The sequence below is a fragment of the Phacochoerus africanus genome, chromosome 10 (assembly GCF_016906955.1).
Source record: "Phacochoerus africanus isolate WHEZ1 chromosome 10, ROS_Pafr_v1, whole genome shotgun sequence".
Taxonomy (NCBI): Eukaryota; Metazoa; Chordata; class Mammalia; order Artiodactyla; family Suidae; genus Phacochoerus; species Phacochoerus africanus.
The window spans coordinates 2,061,825-2,082,248 of NC_062553.1; the positions used below are offsets into that span (position 1 = coordinate 2,061,825).

Consider the following 20,424-nt stretch of genomic DNA (forward strand, 5'->3'; position numbering starts at 1 on the left):
ACTCAGCGTGTGCAGGGAGCAGGCTGGCTGGCGCGGAGCTGTCCCGAGAAGCTCGGACATTGGCAGGTGGAGCGAGGCCCCGGCCTCCTGGAAAGGGGGCCCCCAGGAGCAGCTCCGCGCCCTGCCTGACTAGTGCCATGGCCTCTCCCTGCGCTCTGTCCCACGGTGGGCGCGAGGAGCACGTCCCGCAGGTGCCACAGAGCGCCTGGTGCTCTGCCCTCCTCTGCGAGCTCCGGGATGCATGGCACTAGCTTGTGAGCTGCTGTGGGCCCAACCCGCCCAGGGTGCCAAGGCCGAGTCTGGCCCTAGGACTGGGTCCTACTGGACCTGCAGCTGCATCTCCGGGGGCCGGCAGTGGTGGTTGGTCACTGGGTGCTCTGTACACACGAGCGCTCTGGCGCTTTGGAGCACAGGTGCTCTGTGGGATGGGCCCCCCTGGCGCCTTCCCTCCGAGTCAGCGCAGATGCCAAGCCGGGAGAAGCCACGGCCGTCCCCGCATGTCCCTGTGCCTCGGCCTGACCCCGCACACCCCGCTCTCCCCTGTAGACAACCTGCGTGTAGTTTCACCCGTGTTTTGAGTCTGTGCTCTTCCAGGAGAAATAAACTCTGCATCTCATCTTCTGACTGGTTTAAAACTCTTTCCTTTTTCATTTGCAAATTCGTTTCTCCTTTAAAGAACTATAGGTGTGTTTTAATCCAGGGAAAATATTGCACATTTTTGTGGAATTCATTGCATTTATTTTAACTTACTGGCTTTTAAAAATAGGCCCTTCACTGAGCCGATACTCTCGAGACCCTCATATGCGCCCCAGGCCGCCATGCACGGTGCTGTGACAAGCACGGCTAGGAGGCTGGGTGTGACGGAGCGGACGCTGCTCGGGGCAGGGACCCCCCAAGGGCTGGGATGGGGCTTGGCCTGTCCTCCCTGCGAGCTCAGCCCCTGCCATTGCCTGCAGGGCCAAAGGCTGGGGTGCAGGTTCATGGGCGCCCACAGTGCAGCCCTCCTCTCCCAATTCCTGCCTCCGCCCGTCAGCGAGGCGTCTCCCAGCACGTTGCTCATGGCCGTTGGTGCCCGCCTGCCCTCACCCCCGGCCCGTAGGAATCCGGGTTTTCCCAGCGCCCTGTGGGCTCCTCCTGACCAGTGGCCAGGCGGGTTCCAGGGCCACCGCCAGCCCCCCAGGGAGGTGAGGACGTGGCCGCTTGGCTCCTCACTGTCCCGAGCATGAGAACAGGAAGGGGCTTGGCCACAGGCCAGCAAGGTGCATGGTGCGGAGCCCCGAGGGCCTGGGATTGGCCTCTGCACCTGCTCAGCCCGCGGGGCCCCACTCGCTAGACGGCTCCTCGCTCTTTCCCCTTGTGACGTGGGAGCCACACCACGGCAGAGCTGCCCACTGGGGGCCCAGCACGGTGAAGGTTACCCTGTCACCCCTGGGGCCAGCGGGCGGGTGGACCCGACGCCAGACTGTTCTCGCGGTGCAGCGGGCAGGGCTCTCCCAGAGCTGCTCTGAGCTGTTCCCTAGCCTGGCGGCCTCAGCGGGAGACGGGGTGTGCGATGCGGCCGGGCCCTTGGGCTCCCCAGCCAGGGCCCTGCAGCTGGAGGGCACGGTGCTGCCAGCAGTGTGCCCCCACGTGGGGGAGGCCACCCTCAGAGCCGTGCTGTTCCCCCTGCCGGCTCTCAGTCCCCACAAAGAGGCCCAGCAACACCCTGCGTGGCCGAGGTGCGGGCTCCAGAGGGACGCCTGGCCCAGGCCTGGGCTGCACCGTGGCCTGAGGGGCACTGGGTTCTAATTCCAGCCGCCTGCTGCCAATTTGCTCTGACAAAATCCTGAGCGGTGGTGGTGCCTGGCCTGGGGAGGACCCGCTGGGCAGGGTGGGTCCTTGGGTCCCCATGGAACGAGCGTCAGATCCTGAGGTCGGCGTCCACGGACCTGCAGAGGGTGGTGCTGGCTGCAGGGTTCGCTCGCCGGGGAGAGCGGACGCCTGTGTCCACGTAGGGGGCGTGGAGCGGGCGCGGGAGTTGGCCACACACCTTCCTAGTGAGAGAGGCAGGTTGATGGGAGTTGTGCCGGAGGGTGTCCAAGGGGCCGTCTTGAGGGCTCCCCACCCCCGGTGCTGTTGGGCCAGGTGGGTCCTTGCCTGGGCTCTGGGGCCGAGCGCCCCAGGGTGCAGGATTTGACGCTAGCATCTGGGAGTCCTTCCCTAGGCCCCCCACCCCCTGCCCAGCCTGGGGCAGAGTTCGGAGTCCCCCTCACTGCTGTGTTGCCCCTGGGGGCCTGAGTCAGGGTCCCGGGTCAGGGTCCTGGCCGAGCCCCTCCCTTCCCCCTCCTTAGCTGGCTCTGTGGCTGCCTGGGCCTCAGGATGGCACAGGAGCACGGCCGCCAGCAGGACCACACACCCGCCCCCCCAAGGGGGGGAGCTGCTGCCCCCCTGCACAGCCTGCGGGGTCCCCAAAGGCAGGTCCAGGCACCAGAGTGGCCGGGAGCCCACAGCCCACTTCCTAGCAGATACCTGTGGCTCTCCTGCTCGCACGCAGGCCACCAGGTGGGGGTCAGGGTCGCTGGAGTCTCCAAACTTGGTTTCCATGGGAACAGAGCTGAAACGCTAACCGGAGGCCACATGCCCACATCAGGGCCACGGCCTTCACCTTGGCAGGGACGGAGCCACACGCCCTTGGTGTGGCCGTGAGCTGCAGGAAGCTGTACCTGGTTGCTCAGTCGTCGGCCACCCTCCCTCCTCCCCCAGCCTGGACCCCCGGCCCCAGCTGCGGTGTGTCACACCTGCTCAGTCCCAGGCGAGGCAGAGGCCCTGGGCTGCGGACAGCGGGGGAAGCCCTGCCTTGCTCCAGCTGCGTACAGCACAGCAGCCACGGGGGGCATCCGCTGCCTGCCCCCAGGCAGTGCAGCTCTCCCGCCCAGGGCCACGCCTCTTGTCCCTGCATCCACCCCTGCCCACCTCCCAGCCAAACTGGCACTTGTCCTCTCAGATGCCCCCTTTCTCCAGCAGCAGCCTGGCCCTTCTGTCTGTGCGGGTGGGGGACACCCCTCCCGGGCACATCTGCCTTCCAGGACAGACAGCCTAGCCCCCCGGCATAAACCACCATGTGGAGGGGTGGCTGCCTGGCTTTCTTGGGGACATGGGGCTGGGGCATCCCTGAGCGGGGGGGCAGCCTTTTGCCAGGGCCCTCTCTAGAACCCCCTTCCCAGCAGCGCCCTGGCCATGCCCTGGCTGGAACAGACCAGAGCAGGCATCTCCTGCTAGATGCCCAGGGGCTCCTGCCCTGGCTCAGCCCCCTTCCCGGCCCCCTGCTTGGGTTGTAACAATTCCATCTTCCTGGCAGCTCAGGCCAATGGGCCTCAGGTTGGCACAGGAGCACGGCTGCCCACAGGGCCACACAGCCCTCTCTCTGCACGTCCCTCCTCCCTGTGCCCCGCTCCCTGGTCTCCCTGAGTGCCCGCAGTGGTCTGCTCCACCTGGCCTCTGGGTCTCGTGGGCGCCATGGGCGCCAGTGGCTGGCAGCGTGACCTTCCCCACTCCCTGCACAGCCCGCCTGGAGCTGGCACTGCTGGAGCCTCTGCCTCCCCTCCCCACATGCCCGCACTTGGCGTGGCCCCACCACTGCCTGGTCGCTGTCCACCCCTGCCATGCGCTGGGGTCCTGGCACCAGCCGGGTCCATGCAGATCTGCTGAAGGAGGAGCTCCGATTCAGCACCCCTCCCCCCACAGACAGCCCTGGTCCAGGCCGGGGCCCGCGGGGAGGAGCATCCGTGTGTGATGTGTGGGAACCAGGGCTTTGGTCAGGCTGTCCCCTTCTTTCCCTTGGGGACTCGTCACCCTCCGTGGAAGTGGGCAGAGAGGGGTGGGGTGCCCCTGGCCGGAGGAGGCCTTGGGAGGGCCCAGATGGTATGGATGTCCAGGGGGAGCCAGAGGGGGTCAAGGGGTCAGGCCCCACCCCCTGCCCTGGCTCCACCCATGCTGCACCCCCCGACCCCGGACTGTCCCCAGGAGGAGGGTCCTGACTCAGCCTCCACCTCCTCCCGACACGGAGCCTTCAGGGCCACAGCAGCCCTGGCCACTGGTGAGGCGTTCTTGAGGTCGCAGGCGCTCTTGAGGGTCAGTGGGCACGCTGGGGGGCGGGCGACGAGGCTCTGGCCCCCGCCTTGGGTGGGCGTTGCGGGCCATGGGGAGGACGGGAAGCAGCGGGTGCTCGTGAGGGAGCCAACCTCGCGTGCTGTTTGGAAGCCACGTCCCTTGGGGTCCTGCAGGGTCCCCATGCCGTCGTTCTGCCCGAAGGGCCAAGGGGAGCCTCAGGAGGCGGGGGTGGCAAGGCCCTGGCATGAAGCTGCGATGCCGCCTGCTGCTCAGGGCTGGGCCTCAACACTGAGTCACGGCCCAGGGGCTGCCACTTCCTCAGGAGAGCAAGTCCGGGCGGGCAGGCAGGAAGAGCCTGGGCCGCAGCCGCCCTCCCTGTGACGCGCCCATCCGTGGCCTGTGGACAAACTTCCTGTCCCCAGGACCAGGCGCCCCACCCCGTCTCGAGCCCACAGGCTGCCCTGGCGTCAGGGGGGCCGTGGCCGAGGCCCAGCCTGCAGCCCCCTGTCTTTCCGTGGGTCCAAGCGGGGCCGGACGGGAGAAGGGTCATGTCCTTCAACTTCCGTGGGGACACAGGCCTCTTAATGTTCCAGGCAGATGCCCCAAATGGGAACAGATGATTGCGGGGCAAACGCCTGCCTCTCTCCACGGCCCGAAATCCAAGTGAAGACCAGCCCCCCCAACCCCGCCATCTCCGGCCCTGGGACCCGGTGACAAGCAGGGGTGGGCTGCATCCTGGCAGGCTCACGCAGAGTGTCTGTTGAATGACGAAAGGGCAGATGGCCTGGGGGAAGCTTCTAGTCACAGCTGTTTCATGTGGACCCTGGGAACTCAAGAGAGGTGCTTTCTCCCTGAAGCCCCCACTACTTCGCCACTCCCGGACCTGCCCAAGGACACACAGCCAAGCGGCCCCACATGAGGCCCCGACGCTCACGTGCTGTGGGGGCCTGCGGAAGGCTCTGCTGTGCCTGCGTTAGGTTAGATGAGCATGGAGGCCAGGCCTCCCCCCACAGGCTTGGGCTGGCCCTGGGGTTCTGGGGGCCCCTGACCTCCCCCCCGAGGCCCAAGGGGCAGTGAGGGCAGCAGGACCCGTGCCATGGGGCTGGGCTCCTCCTCCAGCCCGTACGCAGGACCCAAGGGCACCTGACGGGCCTCGGCTCCAGGCTCGCTGGAACCACCCCTCAGACACACTGGGCGCCCACCCGCACCTGCCTGACCAGGCCCGAGTCCTGTCTGAGGCCCTGCTCGGGGCGGAGGGGAGCCCATGGAGGGAGCCGAGGCTGAGGGCACCTGCGGGGGGCTCTGTGCCCTCCCCGCACTGGCTCCTGGGACCTCACCACTGTCTTCCAGGGAGGGGCCCCAGTGCGACCAGCCAGGCTTGACAGGGAGCGACCAGCTGCTGAGGGTCGTTGGGGGGGGGGTGCGGCTGCTCACCCCAGGCTCTAGAAGCTTCCAAGGCAGTTCCCGGCAGCCTGGGAGCTCCCGGGGGGGAGGGGGAGCTTGGCACCAGAGGCCTGGCTGAACAGCCTGGAAGGGGCAGACCCCGGCTGGAGGAGGAGGGGCACTCGGCTGAGGTGTTGCTGAGGGGGTAGGAGAGCGTGGAGGGAGGGCTGGGAAGGACTCAAGTTTGGAGGCTGAAGACGTGGGCACGAGACCCCCACAGGCGTGAGGCCAACTGCGTGGCCGAGCCGGGGGCGCTGGAAGCGGGGCGGAGCTGTGCCCTCAGAGGAGCGGGGCAGCGAGGCCCGTGTGTGGAGCCCGAGGGCCCCGCTCCGAGGCCGGGGCACTGGGTCCCCCCCTCGCCTGGCGGGGGCCGCGGGGCTCACCCCACTTACCGCGTCCCTGGCGGCCCGGCGGAGGGACGGCCGGAGGGGCCCAGCCCTGAGCCAGGGCGGGGTGGCCGGGCCGTGGGGGCTTCTCGGGGACATTCTCCGCCCTGCTCTCTGCCGCCCCCGCCCACCCCGAGGGACGGCCTCCCCTGGAGGGGCCCTGGGACCCTCTCCCCACCTTCCCAGTGCCCCGCCGGCTCTGAAGCCCCAGGGCACCCACGTCCCCATCCCTGCAATGCAAACCCGCCTGCCGGCTTGCAGGCTCCCCGCTCAGCCCTGCCAGCAGCTCCGTGTCACCAGACACCCTGGCGGTGGGCCCCCGGGTACGGGCAGCACCCCAGCGGAAGAGTTGTCCCCGCTGCCCTGGATGGGGGCAGGGGACAGGGCACGGTGTCCCTGACAGGGGAGGGGCCACCCTGGTCCCACGGCACAGGGCCTGGCCCCCCACCCACTCCCCTGTACACGCTGCCCGGGTGTCCGCAGAGGGCTCCCTGCCTGCCGGGCATGCGCTGCTGGCTTGCTTAACCAGAGGCTCGAGGTGGGCACCCTGCAGACAGCCCTGCTGCCAGCCCACCCTGCTGGCGCGCCTGCATCAGGCCAGGGTCCCAAGGTCAGAGGTCGCCTGCCCCCTGGATGGATGCACGTGGGTGTTTTAGGGACCCCTTGCCAGCGTCTGCAAGGGGGGTGGGGTGGGGTCTCCAGAGCCAGGTGGACAGACAGGTGACAGCCTCTCTTCTCCCCGTGACAGGAGGGGGGGCCCGAGGCCCCCCGGTCAACACGACCGTGGATGTGGAGCAGGCCGCGGGCTCCGCGCATCGGCCGGGCAGCAGCGCCCTAGGGGTGCGAGCAGGCCCCCAGAGGCCACGGGCCAGCGGGGCCCCAACGTCAGACCACCCTGGCCTGAGCTCCCCGCCAGGCGGGCCCACCAGGCCCCAGGCCAGCCCACACCACGCGACCTTCGTCTGAGGCTGCCCGCAGACCTGTCCCCGCCGGCTGCCCCTCCTGCCCGTGTGTCTGAGCTGCCTGGACACGTGGAGAACGAAGAGCTCGTGGGGGCAGCCGAGCCCATCTGCAGGGCCCGAAGAGGGCAGAGGGGCCCGGCCTCGGACACGCGCCAGGGTTGGCTCACAGGCCCTTTGGCCCCTGCCCCTTGGCCTCCAGCCTTCCCACAATAAAGCGTCTCTGAGGACCTCCAAGCGTCTGCCTCATGCTGGGCCCCGGGCACAGACCCTGCGTGTGGCTCCGTGCGTGCGAGCGCACCTATCGGGGACATGTTGGGGACAAGGCCGTAGGTGTTGAGGTTAGAAGTTGGCCAAGAAATAAGACGGGCCTCACGGAGCTCAAGGCCTCGCCTGTGGGCCGTGGGCACGTGGTCCTGCCACATCAGGGCTCCTGGCCTTGTCCACCTCACAGCGTCTCCCACAGGCCAGTGCAGGGTCCCCTCTAGAGGTGAACCTGGGGTGCTGCCGGGAGCAGGGCTTGGCCCGGGGACCCTTCAGGCGGCCTGCCCTTAGCCTCATTTGGAGGGGTTGTCTGCCAGGCCGACTCAGGGGAGGCCCGACCACCTGCCAAGGCCTGGGAAAGAGCGCCAGCCTGTGCCTAGGCCCCAAGGCTTGAGCCAGTTGGGAGGGGACAGGTGACAGGCCAGGCCAGGGGGCAGGTCTGCCGTGTGCTGCTGGGCCGAAGCAGACAGTGCTGGCGCCATGGGCCCAGGAGCCCCAACGCCGGGCAGCTGCGTGCCGAGGGCCCTGCACCCCCTCCCCTGAGATGCGGGCGGTCTTGCCATGCATGTTTGTCAGAGAGGCCCTAGGCCTGAGAGTGCCCAGGGCTGCGGGGGTTGTTCTGGAAGCTTCCAGGGAGCTGTGTTCTGAGCAGGGCCCCGGGGAAGTGTCCAAATGGAAGGGGGCTCGGCACCCACTGCATGCCAAGCTGGGGGCCACTCGCCTTCTGCTCTCCCTCCCCGCCTGTGCGCAGATGGGAAAACCGGGGCGCAGAGGGAGTGTGACTTGGGGGCACACAGCGAGGCGGCCGCAGGGCCAGGCCAATCCCCAGGCCAGCCCTTCGCCCCACCTGCGCGGGCAGCTGAGCTGACTTGTGGGGACCCAGGCACCCTCGCCTCTGTGGCCGCTCAGAAACTGCAGAAGAGGGAGTTCCCATCGTGCCTCTGCGGTAATGAACCCGACCAGTATCCATGAGGACGCAGGTTCAATCCCTGGCCTTGCTCAGTGGATTAAGGATCCTGTGTAGACCGGCAGCTGCCGTTCCGATTCGACCCCTAGCCTGGGAACCTCCACATGCTGTAGCTGTGGCCCTAAAAAGACTAAACAAATAAATAATAAAGAAACTGCCAAAGAGGTTCCCGTAGCAGCTCTGTCCCCAGCTCGTCGTGACTTCAGGGCCAGCAACCCCGTCCCTAGTCACAGTGGGGGAGGCAGACACACCCAGACCTGGACGGGACCCCAAGCCAGGTCTCTGCAGCCCCGGGTGGCCTCTGGGTGCCCGGCCAGGGCTCGGGATGGAGTGGGGGCAGGCTAGGCCAGGTCAGGGATGGCACAGCTGGTCCAGGCGTGGAGGGGCAAGCCCAGGCTCAAGGCTTCCTGTGTGGGTGCCCAGGCGGCCCCAAGAGCGTGGGCAGCGCCCCCGCTCGGGGCCGAGCAGCAGACAGGGCTCCGGAGCGCCCACCTCTCCATCCTGGGCTCACCCTGGGAGGGGACGGGTGGAAGCGCTGCAGGGAAGGGTGGCAGAGGTCCCTGTCCCCCGGGCGTTGTTTGCATTGTCCCTCCTCTCTGTGCCTGGCCTTTTGCTGGCCTTCAGGCCACTGTCCACACTCGGGCCCAGGCCTTCAAAAGGGCTCAGCACCTGTGGCCACTCTGGTTATGTTTAGCTCACAAATGGACAGCAGGCAGCCCTGTGGCCAGGCGAGGACCAGAAGCTAGGGCCGGGAGTCCAGGCCCCTTCTTGCCATGGCATCCTGGAAGACTTCCTGGAGGAGGCCTCTCCACTGAGATTTGAGGACATCATCAGGTCCAGGACCAGCAAGGCTGAGGCCGGGGGGACAGCTGGTCAGGCAGGGTGAGCTGGGCAGCAGATATGGCGCACAAGCGGGCCTGGCAGGGGAGGCAGCCAGAGTTAATCATTTCCAGGCGGCCTTGACCCCACCTGCCCCGGCCGCTCTGCTCCCGCCTCCTGGTGCTCCTCACGCCAGGTCAGGAGGCGCCATGGGGCGCTGGGCCTGGGTCCCCAGCCCCTGCCCCCCACCCAGGCTGTCCCTGCTGCTGCTGCTGCTGCTGCTGCTGCTGGTGCCTCGCGGGGCTCAGCCCCAGGCTGGCAGGGTGAGCGCGGGCCTTCCTGCCTGTGACCTTGGGCTCCCGCAGCCACTCTGGGTCCTGGGGCTAAGGCCAGGCAGGGGTGTGCAGTGGGTGAAAGCTGGCCTTTGGGGGTGAAGGGGGCGTGCTGGGCTGGCCTGGGGGACGGGGGCCTGGGATCCAACTCCCTGGGCCCCCATCCAGGGGCGGGGGGGTTCTGTTCCCCTCCCTCTGGGCCTCTGTTGGGTCCACGTGTTTGAGGTGGAGGAGGGGGCCTCCGAAGGCCTCACGGCTGCTTCTGGTCAGTCCCCAGGATTCAAGCAGGGAGGCCGGTGGTGTGGCCCGGCAGATCCCCAGCCAGCTCAGCCCAACTCCTGGGGCTCAGTGGGAGGGAGAGGGGACAGGGCCGCCGGAGGCCTTGGGTGCCCGGGTCCGTACTCGAAGACCTGAGGCCCGTGCCATGGAAACTGAGGCGGGGCCCGCGGGCAACGGGGCCCATCCCACACTGACTCCATCCCGGCTCTTCCTAGAACCAAACGGAAGCCCCAACGCAAAAGGCCACAGTGACTCCTGGGACGCCCCTGATCCCGGTAACCTCGGCGACCCTCAGGCCCCCAGCCACGAGGGCTCCAAAGGCAGAGGCGCCCCATGGTGGGGCGCTTACCCCCCTGCCCAGGGCAGCCCCCTCCAACAGCAGCGCTGGAGGCACAGGTAGGTCCGGAGGGCTTCCTGGAAGAGGTGGCAGGCTGCGCCTGGATAGGAGGGTCTAGGAGGAACATGGGTGGCCCTGGGGAGTGGGATCTGGGACGGGGTGGGGGGGCGGGAGGTGCCCTGCGTGGGAGCCCTGACCCTGCGCCTCCCCCTCAGTGCTCACCGAGGCCGGGCAGCCCTGCAGGTTCCCCTTCCGTTACGGCGGCCGCATGATCCACTCCTGCACTTCGGAGGGCAGCGCCCACAGGAAGTGGTGGGTCCCCATCCCCACACCCAGTGTCCACCCTTGTGACCCTTCCCTGCGCTGCCCTCCCTCCCCCAGCCTGGGCCTGGCACACAGCAGGTGTAGCGAGTGAATGGATGGCAAACAGGGAGCCCTGGCACGGTCAGAGGGGCATCCTGCACGGGTCCGGGTCGGGATGGGCAGGTGTCCGGCCGGGACCCCCACGTCACCGCACACGTCACCCCAGGTGTGCCACGACTCACAACTATGACCGGGACCGGGCTTGGGGCTACTGCGTGCAGGCCTCCACTCCCTGGGAGGGCCCAGGTGGGTGCCCAGGGGGTCTGGGGTCTGAACGCAGATCACAGGGGGGCTGGGCAGAGGTGGGGGGGACCTCGGGGGTGTCAGGGCAGACCTGGGGTGGGAGTCCTGCCAGGGGTGCGGGAGGGGCCTTCGAGGTCGATTCCACTGCAGGCCTGGGGGAGTGGATGACATCTCCCAGCCCAGGCAGGGCCTGCCTCCTGGGGGCCCGCATGACGGCCTGGGCCATTGCCGGGGCCAAGGTGCCCCCTGGTGGTTAGGCCGGGCCCTGCAGCCTCCTGGGAACAGCCCAGGACGTGGATCCCAGGGGCTCTCCAGGGCGTGGGGAGCTGTGCTGCCCTGTGGGGCTCGGGATTTCGGGGTGCCGGATGCCCACCTGGCAGGGCTGAGCAGGGTGGGGAGGTGACAGGAGCCCAGAAGGCGCAGCTCTAGGCAGTGGGCCCTCAGCAAGCCAGGAGGCGGCGGCCCAGGGCGGGAACATGAATCCTGGCCGGGCTCTCAGACAAGCGCCTCCCTTCCGCGGGTCCCCAGCTGCCCTGGATCCCTGTGCCTCTGGCCCCTGCCTCAATGGGGGCTCGTGCTCCAGCACCCAGGACCCTGAGTCATACCACTGCACCTGCCCCGTGGACTTCGCTGGCAAGGACTGCGGCTTGGGTGAGCGGGGTGATGGGGCTGCAGGGCGGGAGGGCGCCCGCCCCACGTGGGGAGCAGGGCCTCACTGTGCCACCCCCAGAGAAGTGCTTTGATGAGAGCCGCTACGAGTACCTGGAGGCGGGCGATCGCTGGGCACGTGTGCACGAGGGCCGAGTGGAACAGTGCGAGTGTGCGGGGGGCCAGGTGCGGTGCCAGGGGACCCATCACACAGGTACGCCGGGCAAGCGAGGCGGGCCACATCACCGAGCCTTTCATGGGGGAAGGGATGCATTCGGGACCACCCAGATGTGGGCATCGGGGTGGGAGCTGGGCCCCGACCCCACCCTCAAGGCCGAGGCCTAGCTCCCGAGCCCTCCCCCAGCTTGTCTGAGCAGCCCCTGCCTCAACGGGGGCACCTGCCACCTGATCGTTGCCACCGGGACCACCGTGTGCGCCTGTCCCCCGGGCCACGCCGGGCGGCTCTGCAACATCGGTGAGTTGCTCAGCCCCCAGAGCAGCACGGGGGCCTCCCCGCTGCGGCCTGGCCCAGGCTCACCGCATACTGCGCTGCCCACAGTGCCTGCCCAGAGCTGCTTCGTGGGGAGCGGGACCGAGTACCGAGGCGTGGCCAGCACAGCGGCCTCAGGCCTCAGCTGCCTGGCCTGGAACTCCGACCTCCTCTACCAGGAGCTGCACGTGGACTCTGTGGGCGCCGCGGCCCTGCTCGGCCTGGGCCCCCATGCCTACTGCCGGTCAGCACTGTGAGGGGTGGGCCTGGCCCAGGGTCCACACCCCTCTGCCCAGGGGGGCTGCCCCAGGGATCAGAGCCAGATGCTGCTTGGGGGGGGGGGTTTCAGGAGCCCCACCCAGCTAGAGGTCCCCATTCCCCCCACCCCACCTCTGACACTGCTTCTCCCTGCTCCCCAGGAACCCAGACAAGGATGAGAGGCCCTGGTGCTACGTGGTGAAGGACAGCGCCCTCTCATGGGAGTACTGCCGCCTGGCCGCTTGTGGTGCGTGCGCTGGCGGCTGCGGTGGGAGAGCAGGGTGGGGGCAGAGGTGACCCAATCCCACTGAGGTCCTGGCAGTTTTCCCTGGCCTTCCCTACCCCACCTCCATGCCTAGCCTCCTCTGTCTGGAGGACCACTGCCCCATCTGACAATGGGGAAACTGAGCCTCAGCAGAGCAGGGCTGGTCCAAGGCCATGCAGTGGCTTGGCACCAGGGGTCAGGGTGGGCAAGCCTGGGATCTCTAGACCTGCATGGCTCTCCGGCCATCCTGGGCTGGCTCTGAGGGCCCAGGCTGCTGGGAGGGACCTGAACACCTGCCAGGTGTGCCCGGCACACCTGGTTCCCACAAAGCCTTGTGACTAGGTTCTGTTCTCCCAATCCTGCAGATAAGAAAACTGAGGCAAAGTCACATGCCCTCAAGGGCAGAGCTGGGCACGAGCCCTGAACCCAGTCAAGTGGCCTAGGGTAGGGAGGGAGGTGGGTGAACCACCAGGGGCCTGAGGACAATGGACAGTGGATGCAGCCAGGACCCCTTGGGCCTGGGGTGGGCAGAAGGAAACCTGGGGGTGCGACCCGGTCACCTGCTTCCAGAGTCCCTTGCCAGAATTCAGCCCCTGCCTCCTGAGGTCCTGCTGACTCTGCCTGAGCCTGCGGCGGCTGGACCAGCTGGACGCCAGAACTGCGGCAAGAGGCACAAGAAGAGAACCTTCCTACGGCCACGCATCATCGGTGGATCATCCTCACTGCCGGGCTCCCACCCCTGGCTGGCCGCCATCTACATCGGGAACAATTTCTGCGCAGGGAGCCTTGTCCACACCTGCTGGGTGGTGTCTGCAGCCCACTGCTTCGCCAACAGGTGAGCGGCTCTGGCCCATGTCCAGGGTCCCCACGTATCCCTCAAATCATCCACCTCTCGCCAACCACCACTACGCCTCCGCCCACCCGCCGGGCCGTACACCCATCGCCCTCTCCATCTGCCACCCACCTGCCTGTCCAACCATCACCCCTGTGCCACACGTGCCCCACCTACCCGTGTAAACCCCATCCTTTGGTTCCTTCAGACTCAGGCGGGATTCAGCGCTCAGCCCGGTGCTGGGCATGGAGGCTGTTGAGGCCCGCCCCACTCCTGCCCCAGGATGCTGTCCTTGTCCCTGTCCCTGCCCCGGGGGCCGCCCAGTCCGGGTACAAGCCCGGGGATCTCGGTCCAGCGCTGAGCGCAGAGCGCTGGGCGGTGCCTGCCCGTGCGCGTGCGCAGCAGGGCGGTGGGTGGGCCCCGCCCTCGCCGGCCCCGCCCCTTCCGGCCCCGGCCCCGCCCCGACCGAGCCCGGAGCGCCAGGGGGCGTGGGGAGCCGCGGGAGCAGCCGCGGGAGCAGCCGCGCGGCGAGCTCCGTGGGGAGGAGGAGGCCTGGGAGAGCTGGGGAGGAGTCAGGGGTGCGAGGCCCACCACCACAGCCCGGGGGCGGGGGGCAGCGAGCTCAGAGCAGGAAAGGCCAGCCCGTCCCCTGCTTCTGTCGGCTGCGATGGGGCACAAGGCTCTGCCTTGGGGGACGGGGCTCTTCTGGGGTGGCGGGGTTTGGGGGGTGCCAGGGGAAGGGAATGGGCTTGATAGTGGCATCTTTGGGACCAGGGGCTTGGGAAGGCCTGGGAGTTTGGCATCGTGGGATTCGGACAGTGAGCCCCCGTTGGTCACCGCGGAGACTACAGCACCCACTCTCCACACCCAGGGAGGGGCTGCGGAGGGCCCAAGCTGGGTGGGGGTACGCATCACCTGAGGGCCAGACCCCAGCACACTGGTCCCCTGCCTGGACCACGCAGGGCTGGTGGAGGCAGGTGGAACAGGGCATTCACTGGGCGGGGGGGGGGGGGGGGGGGGGGGTGAAGGGAGTCCCCGGGCTCCTGGACCCCCAGGTGACTTCGAGAGGGCTTCCTCCTTTAGCAGAACTGGCACCCAGGGCTGGAATCTGCACCAGCTCGGGCGCCATTCAGCACAGACCCCGCCTGGACCGGCCTGAGCCTCCCCACCCCCGGCCCCACTGGGGTTACTAACATGGTTAAATTAGAGATGGTGCTGCCAGCATGGTGGGTGTGGCCATAACCCACCACTCCACACCCCGGCCCCTGCTCAGGTCTCTCCAGGGCGTGGGGTCAGGGGAGGGTCCTGGGGCTGTCTCCTGGATGTCCCCAGGAGTAAGGGGTGAGCGGACCTCAAGGGCCCCCACTTCGCAGCCCCCCCAGGGAAAGTGTCTCTGTGGTCCTGGGCCAACACTTCTTCAACCGCACGACGGATGTGACGCAGACGTTTGCCATAGTGAAGTACATCCCGTACCCCCTGTACTCGGTGTTCAATCCCAGTGACCATGACCTTGGTGAGGCTGGGGTACAGCAGGGCCGGGGCTGTGTGCTCTGTGTACCCCGGGGGCCGGAGCCAGAAGAGGGGCTGGGGGTGGGCACCAGGCAGGCCTGGGAGAATCCACAGACACTGGGGGGAGGGGGGGGAGGGGGGCAGCAAGAGTACCTGGGTGACATATGGCCTTGGCCTGGCCGGAGGAAGCCCGGGCTGGCAGCCTTGCTGGGCCCTGGGCTGGCCCTCCTGTTGCCTCCTGGGCTCCCTGGCCACAGCCCCTCTGCCCAGCGGGGCGGCACCCCTGGGATGCACTGACCCCCTTCTGCCTGTCATGGGCCCCTGCACGGCAGGCTGACCTGGCCTCTCTCCCGCCCAGTCCTGATCCGGCTGGAGAAGAAAGGGGAACGCTGTGCCGTCCGCTCCCAGTTTGTCCAGCCCATCTGCCTGCCTGAGCCGGGGAGTCCCTTCCCTGCTGGGCACAAGTGCCAGATTGCAGGCTGGGGCCACCAGGATGAGAGTGAGTGGGGGTGGGGGCAGGGGCCCGGCGTGCTGCCCAGGGAGGGTGGTGGACAGCCCCGGGGCCCCGCCCAGCCTGAGAGCCCCGTGTCACGGCAGACGTGAGCGGCTACTCCAGCTCTCTGCGGGAGGCGCTCGTGCCCTTGGTTGCCGACCACAAGTGCAGCAGCCCGGAGGTGTATGGGGCCGACATCAGCCCCAACATGCTGTGCGCCGGCTACTTCGACTGCAGGTCCGACGCCTGCCAGGTGAGCCAGGACGGCCCACCCGGGAGCTCAGAGCCAAAAGGGACCGGACCCGCAGGGCCAGCCAGGCGCCGGGACAGAAAGGCCCCCTCCCAGTCCGTGGCCGCCCCTGGTGGGCGCTCACTGCTTCTGGAGGCTGCCCGGCTGCTGCTGGAGACCCTCGGGGCAGGAGTGCGGCCCCAGCTCCCAGGGAGGGCCCTGGTCACCAAACCCAGGCTCGTACCCAGCTGTCCCCAAGGGCAGGGCTGGCCACGTGCCATTAAAGGCCAGAGCCCCTTTCACCCAGGGTTCTCCCCAGTGGGCTTGGCTGATTAGCCGATGCTAATCGCCCGTGTATCAAGGAGTCTTCAGGGGGATGTAAGTCAGTGCTGAAATGGAGAAGCAGCTTTGCCTCCCATTTCATAGATGGGGAAACTGAGGCCCAGAGAGGTTTGCTTGCTCTTCCCAGGTCACACAGCTCAGAAGTGGCAAGGGGTGGGCGTTGGACACTGGCCCACATGGGGCAACGAGCTATTTGGGGGGAGTCGAGGAAGGCTTCACGGAGGAGGAGGCACGTGCACGTGTCCTGAGGGGCTGAATAGGAGTTTGCCAGGTGGCGAGGAGGGCGTTTCAAGTGGGGAGTAGCCTGTGCTGGCACCCAGGGCCGCCTGGTCCACAGGGGGGACGCGGACCGAGGAGCCCGGTGCTGGCTGTGGAGGGGAGAGGGCGCCACGGCGGGGCTCTAGGAAGGGGCGCGATGGGTCAGATGGTGTCGTGGCAGCCCAGGAACGGGAGGACCTCCTGTCAACGAGGGGACATGGGACAGCGCCCTCACTCTAATCCTATGTCACCTGTCCCCAAGCCGTCAGGACGTCCACCTCGAGAGTCCACAACACAGGAGAGCTTGGCTTCTCTGGAGGCGTTTTCGGGGTCGGGAGAGGGGTGTGGGGACGGGGTGTCGCTGAGCTGTGGGTCTCCCAAGCTGGCCCCAAGCTCTGACCGGCTGCTCTGTGCAGGGGGACTCAGGCGGGCCCCTGGCCTGCGAGAAGAACGGCGTGGCCCACCTGTACGGTATCATCAGCTGGGGGGACGGCTGCGGGCGCCTCAACAAGCCCGGTGTCTACACCCGCGTGGCCAATTACGTGGACTGGATCAACGACCGGATTTGGCCCTCTAAGCGGCCTGCAGATCCCTCCTGAGGCCCCTGGGGGCTTCCTGCCTCTGTGCTGGTCCCTCCTTCCTGCCAATAAAGATGTTTGCAGGCTCCCGGCCCACACTGCCTGTCCCGCTGCCCCAGCTCGGCGGTCCCTCCCAGGCCCCGAAGCCCATCCACATTTGTGGGCGATGTGGCTTCCAGGCTGGGGGCCCAGAGCCAGCACCTCAGTGGAGACGGGAACCTATGACCCCAGGGGGCGGGTCTGGCCACAGAGCCTGACGAGTCGAGGTAGGGGAGCCACTTTGATCCTCATCCTGACCCCTACGAGGCAAGTGGGGCTCCCGGCCTCCTGGGTTGTCCCAGGACAGAGGGTGTTCAAACCCAGCGCGGGTTACCGGGGAAGCCCCCTGGGTATCATTTCGCTTCGAGAAGGGTTAGGCCGCCTGGCCGACTGCAGCTCAACCCCAGGCGTGTTTTTCAGGAGGGAGAACTGGAGATTTCCCCTGAAGGAAACTGAGGCATGGGGGGGTTGCCGTGTAGCTTAGCGGGTTAAGAACCCAATATAGTCTCCGTGAGGATGCAGGTTTGATCCCTGGCCTCGCTCGGTGGGTTAAGAATCTGGTGTTGCCACAAGCTATGTTGTAGGTCATAGATGTGGCTCGGATTCTGTGTTCCCATGGCTGCGGTGTAGGCTGGCAGCTGCAGCTCCAATTCAACCCCTAGCCTGGGAACCTCCATGTGCCATAGATGCAGCCCTAAAAAGATTAAAAAAAAAAAAAGGAAGGAAACCAGGGAATGGATGGGCCCAAATGCCAGGGTCTGCCAAGGGTAGTGGGCTGCACCAGGTGGGCAGGACACAGTGGAGGAGGAGTCTGAGATGCCAAAGAGCCTAGAATCCCAGGCGGGAAGGAATAGCACGTGCAAAGGTCCTGAGGCAGGCGACTGGTAGTGACTTACAAATCAAAGTAAAGAAGTGTGGCTGAGGCCAAAGAGTGGGGCCCTGGGGGACTGAGGGGCTGGGGGTGTCCCAAGGGTCCCTGATGGGCCAGCAGAGTGGGGAGTGATGACATTTGTAGTCCGGAAAGTAGGCCTGGGTGTGTGTGGACGGGGCAGAGAGGTGCCCAGTGCTGGATGCCTTGGGCAGCTGGGAGTCTGGTTCTCAGTGAGGGTCGGGAGGGGGCAGTGTTGAGCGCATCCAGACCCAGTCCCCCCAACCCGGGGCAGCCCCAAGCGGGGGTTCGTCCTCCCCACAGCCTCTGCTCCCCTCTCCTGTCATCCCCACAGCCCCGCCCTCTCCTGGGTGACAGGCCAGGACTGCCTCCATGTCACTGCCCCCACCTGCCTTGGGACTCCCCAGTCCCTGTGCTGTCTGGCTCCACTGCCCCCGGCCCCACTTCTGCCCTGCCTGCCCGGCCCCCAAATTGTGCTCGGGCCAGTCTGGCTTCCTTGCTTCCGTGAAGCTGACCAGGGCGTTTGCTCCCACGGCTGCCCCTCCCTCCCTCAGCCTCTGGAGGCCTGTCCCTCAGGTCCCTTCCCAGTCACTCTCCATCACACACACACACACGGGCACAGACCCCGCAGCTCTCAGCAGACCTGGCCGGGTGGTTGGACCAAGGAGACCCGGGCCTCCTGCAAGTAACGGGAAATCCAGCGGATAGCCACCTGCCAACGCTGGCTCGCCCTCTGTCTGACCCCTTATCAGGAGAGGAAGAGTCGCCCCAGGGCCCCCTTCTCTAGCAGCTTTGCACCCCTAGCTTCAGGGGAGGTCAGAGCCGGGGACGGTCAGGGAGCAGGATCATCGTGACAGGATCAGACAAGTCACCAGGGACACAAAGTGGGAGGGGGAGAGACGGGCCCTGGGAGGGCAGCAGTGTGGGTGCCCATTGTTCCAAGTGCCAGGGTGGGGCCGGGAGCCGTGAAGCAGAGGCCGGGCCTGGCGGCAGAGTTTGGGGCCCCAGGAGCACGGAGGGTGGAGTAGCTCCCACTGGTGAATGGGGGGCCTCTAGTCCTGCTGCAACCTTGCCTGACCCGGGCTCCCCAGTGGCTGTGGAGCGTGGCTCAGTTAGAGAGGTGACGCGTGTGTGAGGTTGGCTCCCGGCAAGCCAGCCTTGTGTTCCTGCAGTGAGCCGTGCTGCCAGGTGGGAGCTGCCTTCCTTCTGCCTGCTTCTCTGGGTTCGCCCGCACCTCGCCCTGCGCCCCATGGGCTGACCTGGATGGGCTGCGGCGATGGGCTCCCGTGCCCTTGGGCTTTGAGCAGGACTGTGGGGAGGTCAGAGGAGAGAGGACAGTGAGGCTGGGTTTCCCTCTTCCGGGGGTCGCCTCAATGGTACGGGTTGGATTGCCCCCCTGCCGACTCATATGTTGGAGCCCTAACCCCTGGGACCTCAGAACGTGACCCGATTTGGAAAGAGGGTCTTTAAAGAGGGGGTCAAGTCCAGACAAGGCCACCGGGCTGGGCCCTGCCCCAGTGTGGCTGTTGCAGACTCGCACAGAAGGGAGGTGATGCAGGAGTTTCCGTCGTGGCGCAGTGGACACGAATCTGACGAGGAGCCATGAGGTTGTGGGTTCCATCCCTGGCTTTGCTCCGTGGGTTAAGGATCCGGTGTCGCCATGAGCTGTGGTGTAGGCCGCAGACGCGGCTCGGATCTGGCGTTGCTATGATTCTGGTGTAGGCCGGCTTCAGCTCCGAATAGATCCCTAGCCTGGGAACCTCCATGTGCCATGGGTGTGACCCTAAAAAAAAAAGACAAAAGAACAACAACAAAAAAAGAAGAAGAAGGAAGGTGATATGAAGAGTCATGGGGGGGCGAGGGTGGGTGGGGGGACGGCGGCGGGGAGACGGCACGGCGGCCATAGGCAGGGCACAGAGACCTGGGGCAGGTCCTCACAACCCCTGGAAGGTCCCAGCCCTGCCAGCATCGTGACCTCCGACTTCTGCCCTCCAGAGTGGCGAGACCGTCGGTTCCTGCCGTTTGAGCCCCCAGCCCGTGAGCTTTGTTACGGCCCCCGGCACAGGAGCCCACCCAGATCCCCTACCCAAGGGAGATCTTCTCCCTCTTGGTGGGTCCGGGACCGCCCCCAGGTCTGGTGCCTTCTAAAGAGCTGGGGCTACACAGCAGCCCCGCTGGCCCGCCTCCTGCAGCTCTCGCTGGATCTCCAGGCTCGCCTGGCTTCTCCCAGACTCCTGACATCCTGCCAGCAGAGCACCTCCTGCTTCCGTGTCCAGAGTCCGCTTCTGCCACCTGCAACCAGCAACTCTGCCTGCAACAGCTGGGGACACCGTCTTGGTCCGCTCAGGCTGCTATAACAAAACGCCACAGACTGTGAGGCTCGATGGATGTGTTTCTCCCAGCTCTGGGATCAGAGCGGGGGCCAGCCTGGTCAGGTTCTGCTGAGGTCCCTCTTGCAGATGTGCACATGGCTGTCCACTTGCTGTGTCCTCAGTGGTGGGGAGAAAGACCCTTCTTCTAAGGATGCTGAGCCAGTCACGGGGACTCCACCCTGTGACCTGATTTCCCCCCCCCCCAAAGGCTCTGCCTCTTACTCATCTCACTGGGGGTTGGGCTTCGTCATGAATGGGGAGGGCGGGAACACACATCAGGAACTCAGGAGAGAGAGGCCCCGAGCCCACCCACGGTCTGGGAGTGGGAGCCCGGCAGGAAGACCATCCTTCCATTCGGGCGGGTGCGGAGGGGGAGGGGAGCCGTCTGTCCCTACACAGCCCACATTTTCTGGGGCCAGGGCGGGAGCAGGTGCAGCTGCCAGGCGTGGCAGGAGCCTGGGTCGCGGCCAGCACTCAGGAATGCAGCAGGGCACTGCCCCTCCCCGCAGCGATGACCAAGTGCCAGGCGCCCGGGGCGGCGGATGTGTTGGTGGCTATAGCCCCCGGCGCCATCCGGCTCCCTGCCGGCTGTCCTGGCCAGCCCCTGGGGGCCTGCGATGTGTGGGGGACAGGAACGGGGCTCTGTAGCTGGGCAACTGCTCTGCAGAAGGCGGCTTGTGTCTGCACAGGTGACGCTGGGGAGGGGGAGAAAGGGACACAAGAGACGCAGGGCTGCTTCCT

General features: G+C 66.9%; 3 protein-coding genes across 7 annotated transcripts in view; 2 read left to right on the forward strand and 1 right to left on the reverse strand.

Annotated features, from left to right (window-relative positions):
* The window catches only part of RGS12 (regulator of G protein signaling 12), a 113,086-nt gene extending 105,979 nt beyond the window's left edge, over window positions 1–7,107 (forward strand). For all 4 annotated transcript variants that reach the window (XM_047797939.1, XM_047797940.1, XM_047797942.1 and 1 more), the window contains one exon: window positions 6,667–7,107. In XM_047797939.1, the coding sequence (XP_047653895.1) occupies window positions 6,667–6,884 (218 nt within the window). In that variant the 3' untranslated portion in view covers window positions 6,885–7,107. The remainder of the gene's footprint in view (window positions 1–6,666) is intronic.
* On the reverse strand, window positions 693–5,616 carry LOC125137304 (uncharacterized). Its single transcript, XM_047797944.1, has 2 exons — window positions 2,509–5,616; window positions 693–2,033 (listed from the first exon to the last, which is right to left on the reverse strand). Exon 1 carries the CDS (start codon window positions 3,641–3,643, stop codon window positions 2,711–2,713), a length of 933 nt encoding a protein of 310 aa, XP_047653900.1. The 5' UTR covers window positions 3,644–5,616; the 3' UTR covers window positions 693–2,033; window positions 2,509–2,710.
* Window positions 7,108–8,712: 1,605 nt separating the features above from the next.
* HGFAC (HGF activator) lies at window positions 8,713–16,469 on the forward strand. Of its 2 annotated transcripts, none has more exons than XM_047799458.1 (14): window positions 8,713–9,250; window positions 9,754–9,934; window positions 10,091–10,187; window positions 10,405–10,455; window positions 10,981–11,132; window positions 11,212–11,343; window positions 11,494–11,604; window positions 11,689–11,863; window positions 12,039–12,124; window positions 12,713–12,977; window positions 14,348–14,487; window positions 14,842–14,982; window positions 15,081–15,229; window positions 16,222–16,469. In XM_047799458.1, the coding sequence occupies exons 1-14, from the start codon at window positions 9,137–9,139 to the stop codon at window positions 16,402–16,404; spliced, it is 1,977 nt and encodes a 658-aa protein (XP_047655414.1). In that variant the 5' UTR covers window positions 8,713–9,136; the 3' UTR covers window positions 16,405–16,469. The 2 variants fall into 2 exon arrangements, with proteins under 2 accessions (XP_047655414.1, XP_047655413.1); XM_047799457.1 differs by having other exon boundaries at window positions 8,714–9,250; window positions 10,405–10,484; window positions 11,010–11,132.
* Window positions 16,470–20,424: the final 3,955 nt, after the last annotated feature.

Bases quoted from the DNA above. Each gene is read 5' to 3' on its own strand.
- LOC125137304 (XM_047797944.1), bottom strand. From the start codon at position 3,643: ATGGCAGGGGTGGACAGCGACCAGGCAGTGGTGGGGCCACGCCAAGTG.
- HGFAC (XM_047799458.1), top strand. From the start codon at position 9,137: ATGGGGCGCTGGGCCTGGGTCCCCAGCCCCTGCCCCCCACCCAGGCTG. The intron at 10,456-10,980 runs GCAGGCCTCCAC...CCGGGCTCTCAG, and splicing joins CGGGCTTGGGGCTACTGCGT to ACAAGCGCCTCCCTTCCGCG. The intron at 11,864-12,038 runs GTCAGCACTGTG...CCTGCTCCCCAG, and splicing joins GGCCCCCATGCCTACTGCCG to GAACCCAGACAAGGATGAGA.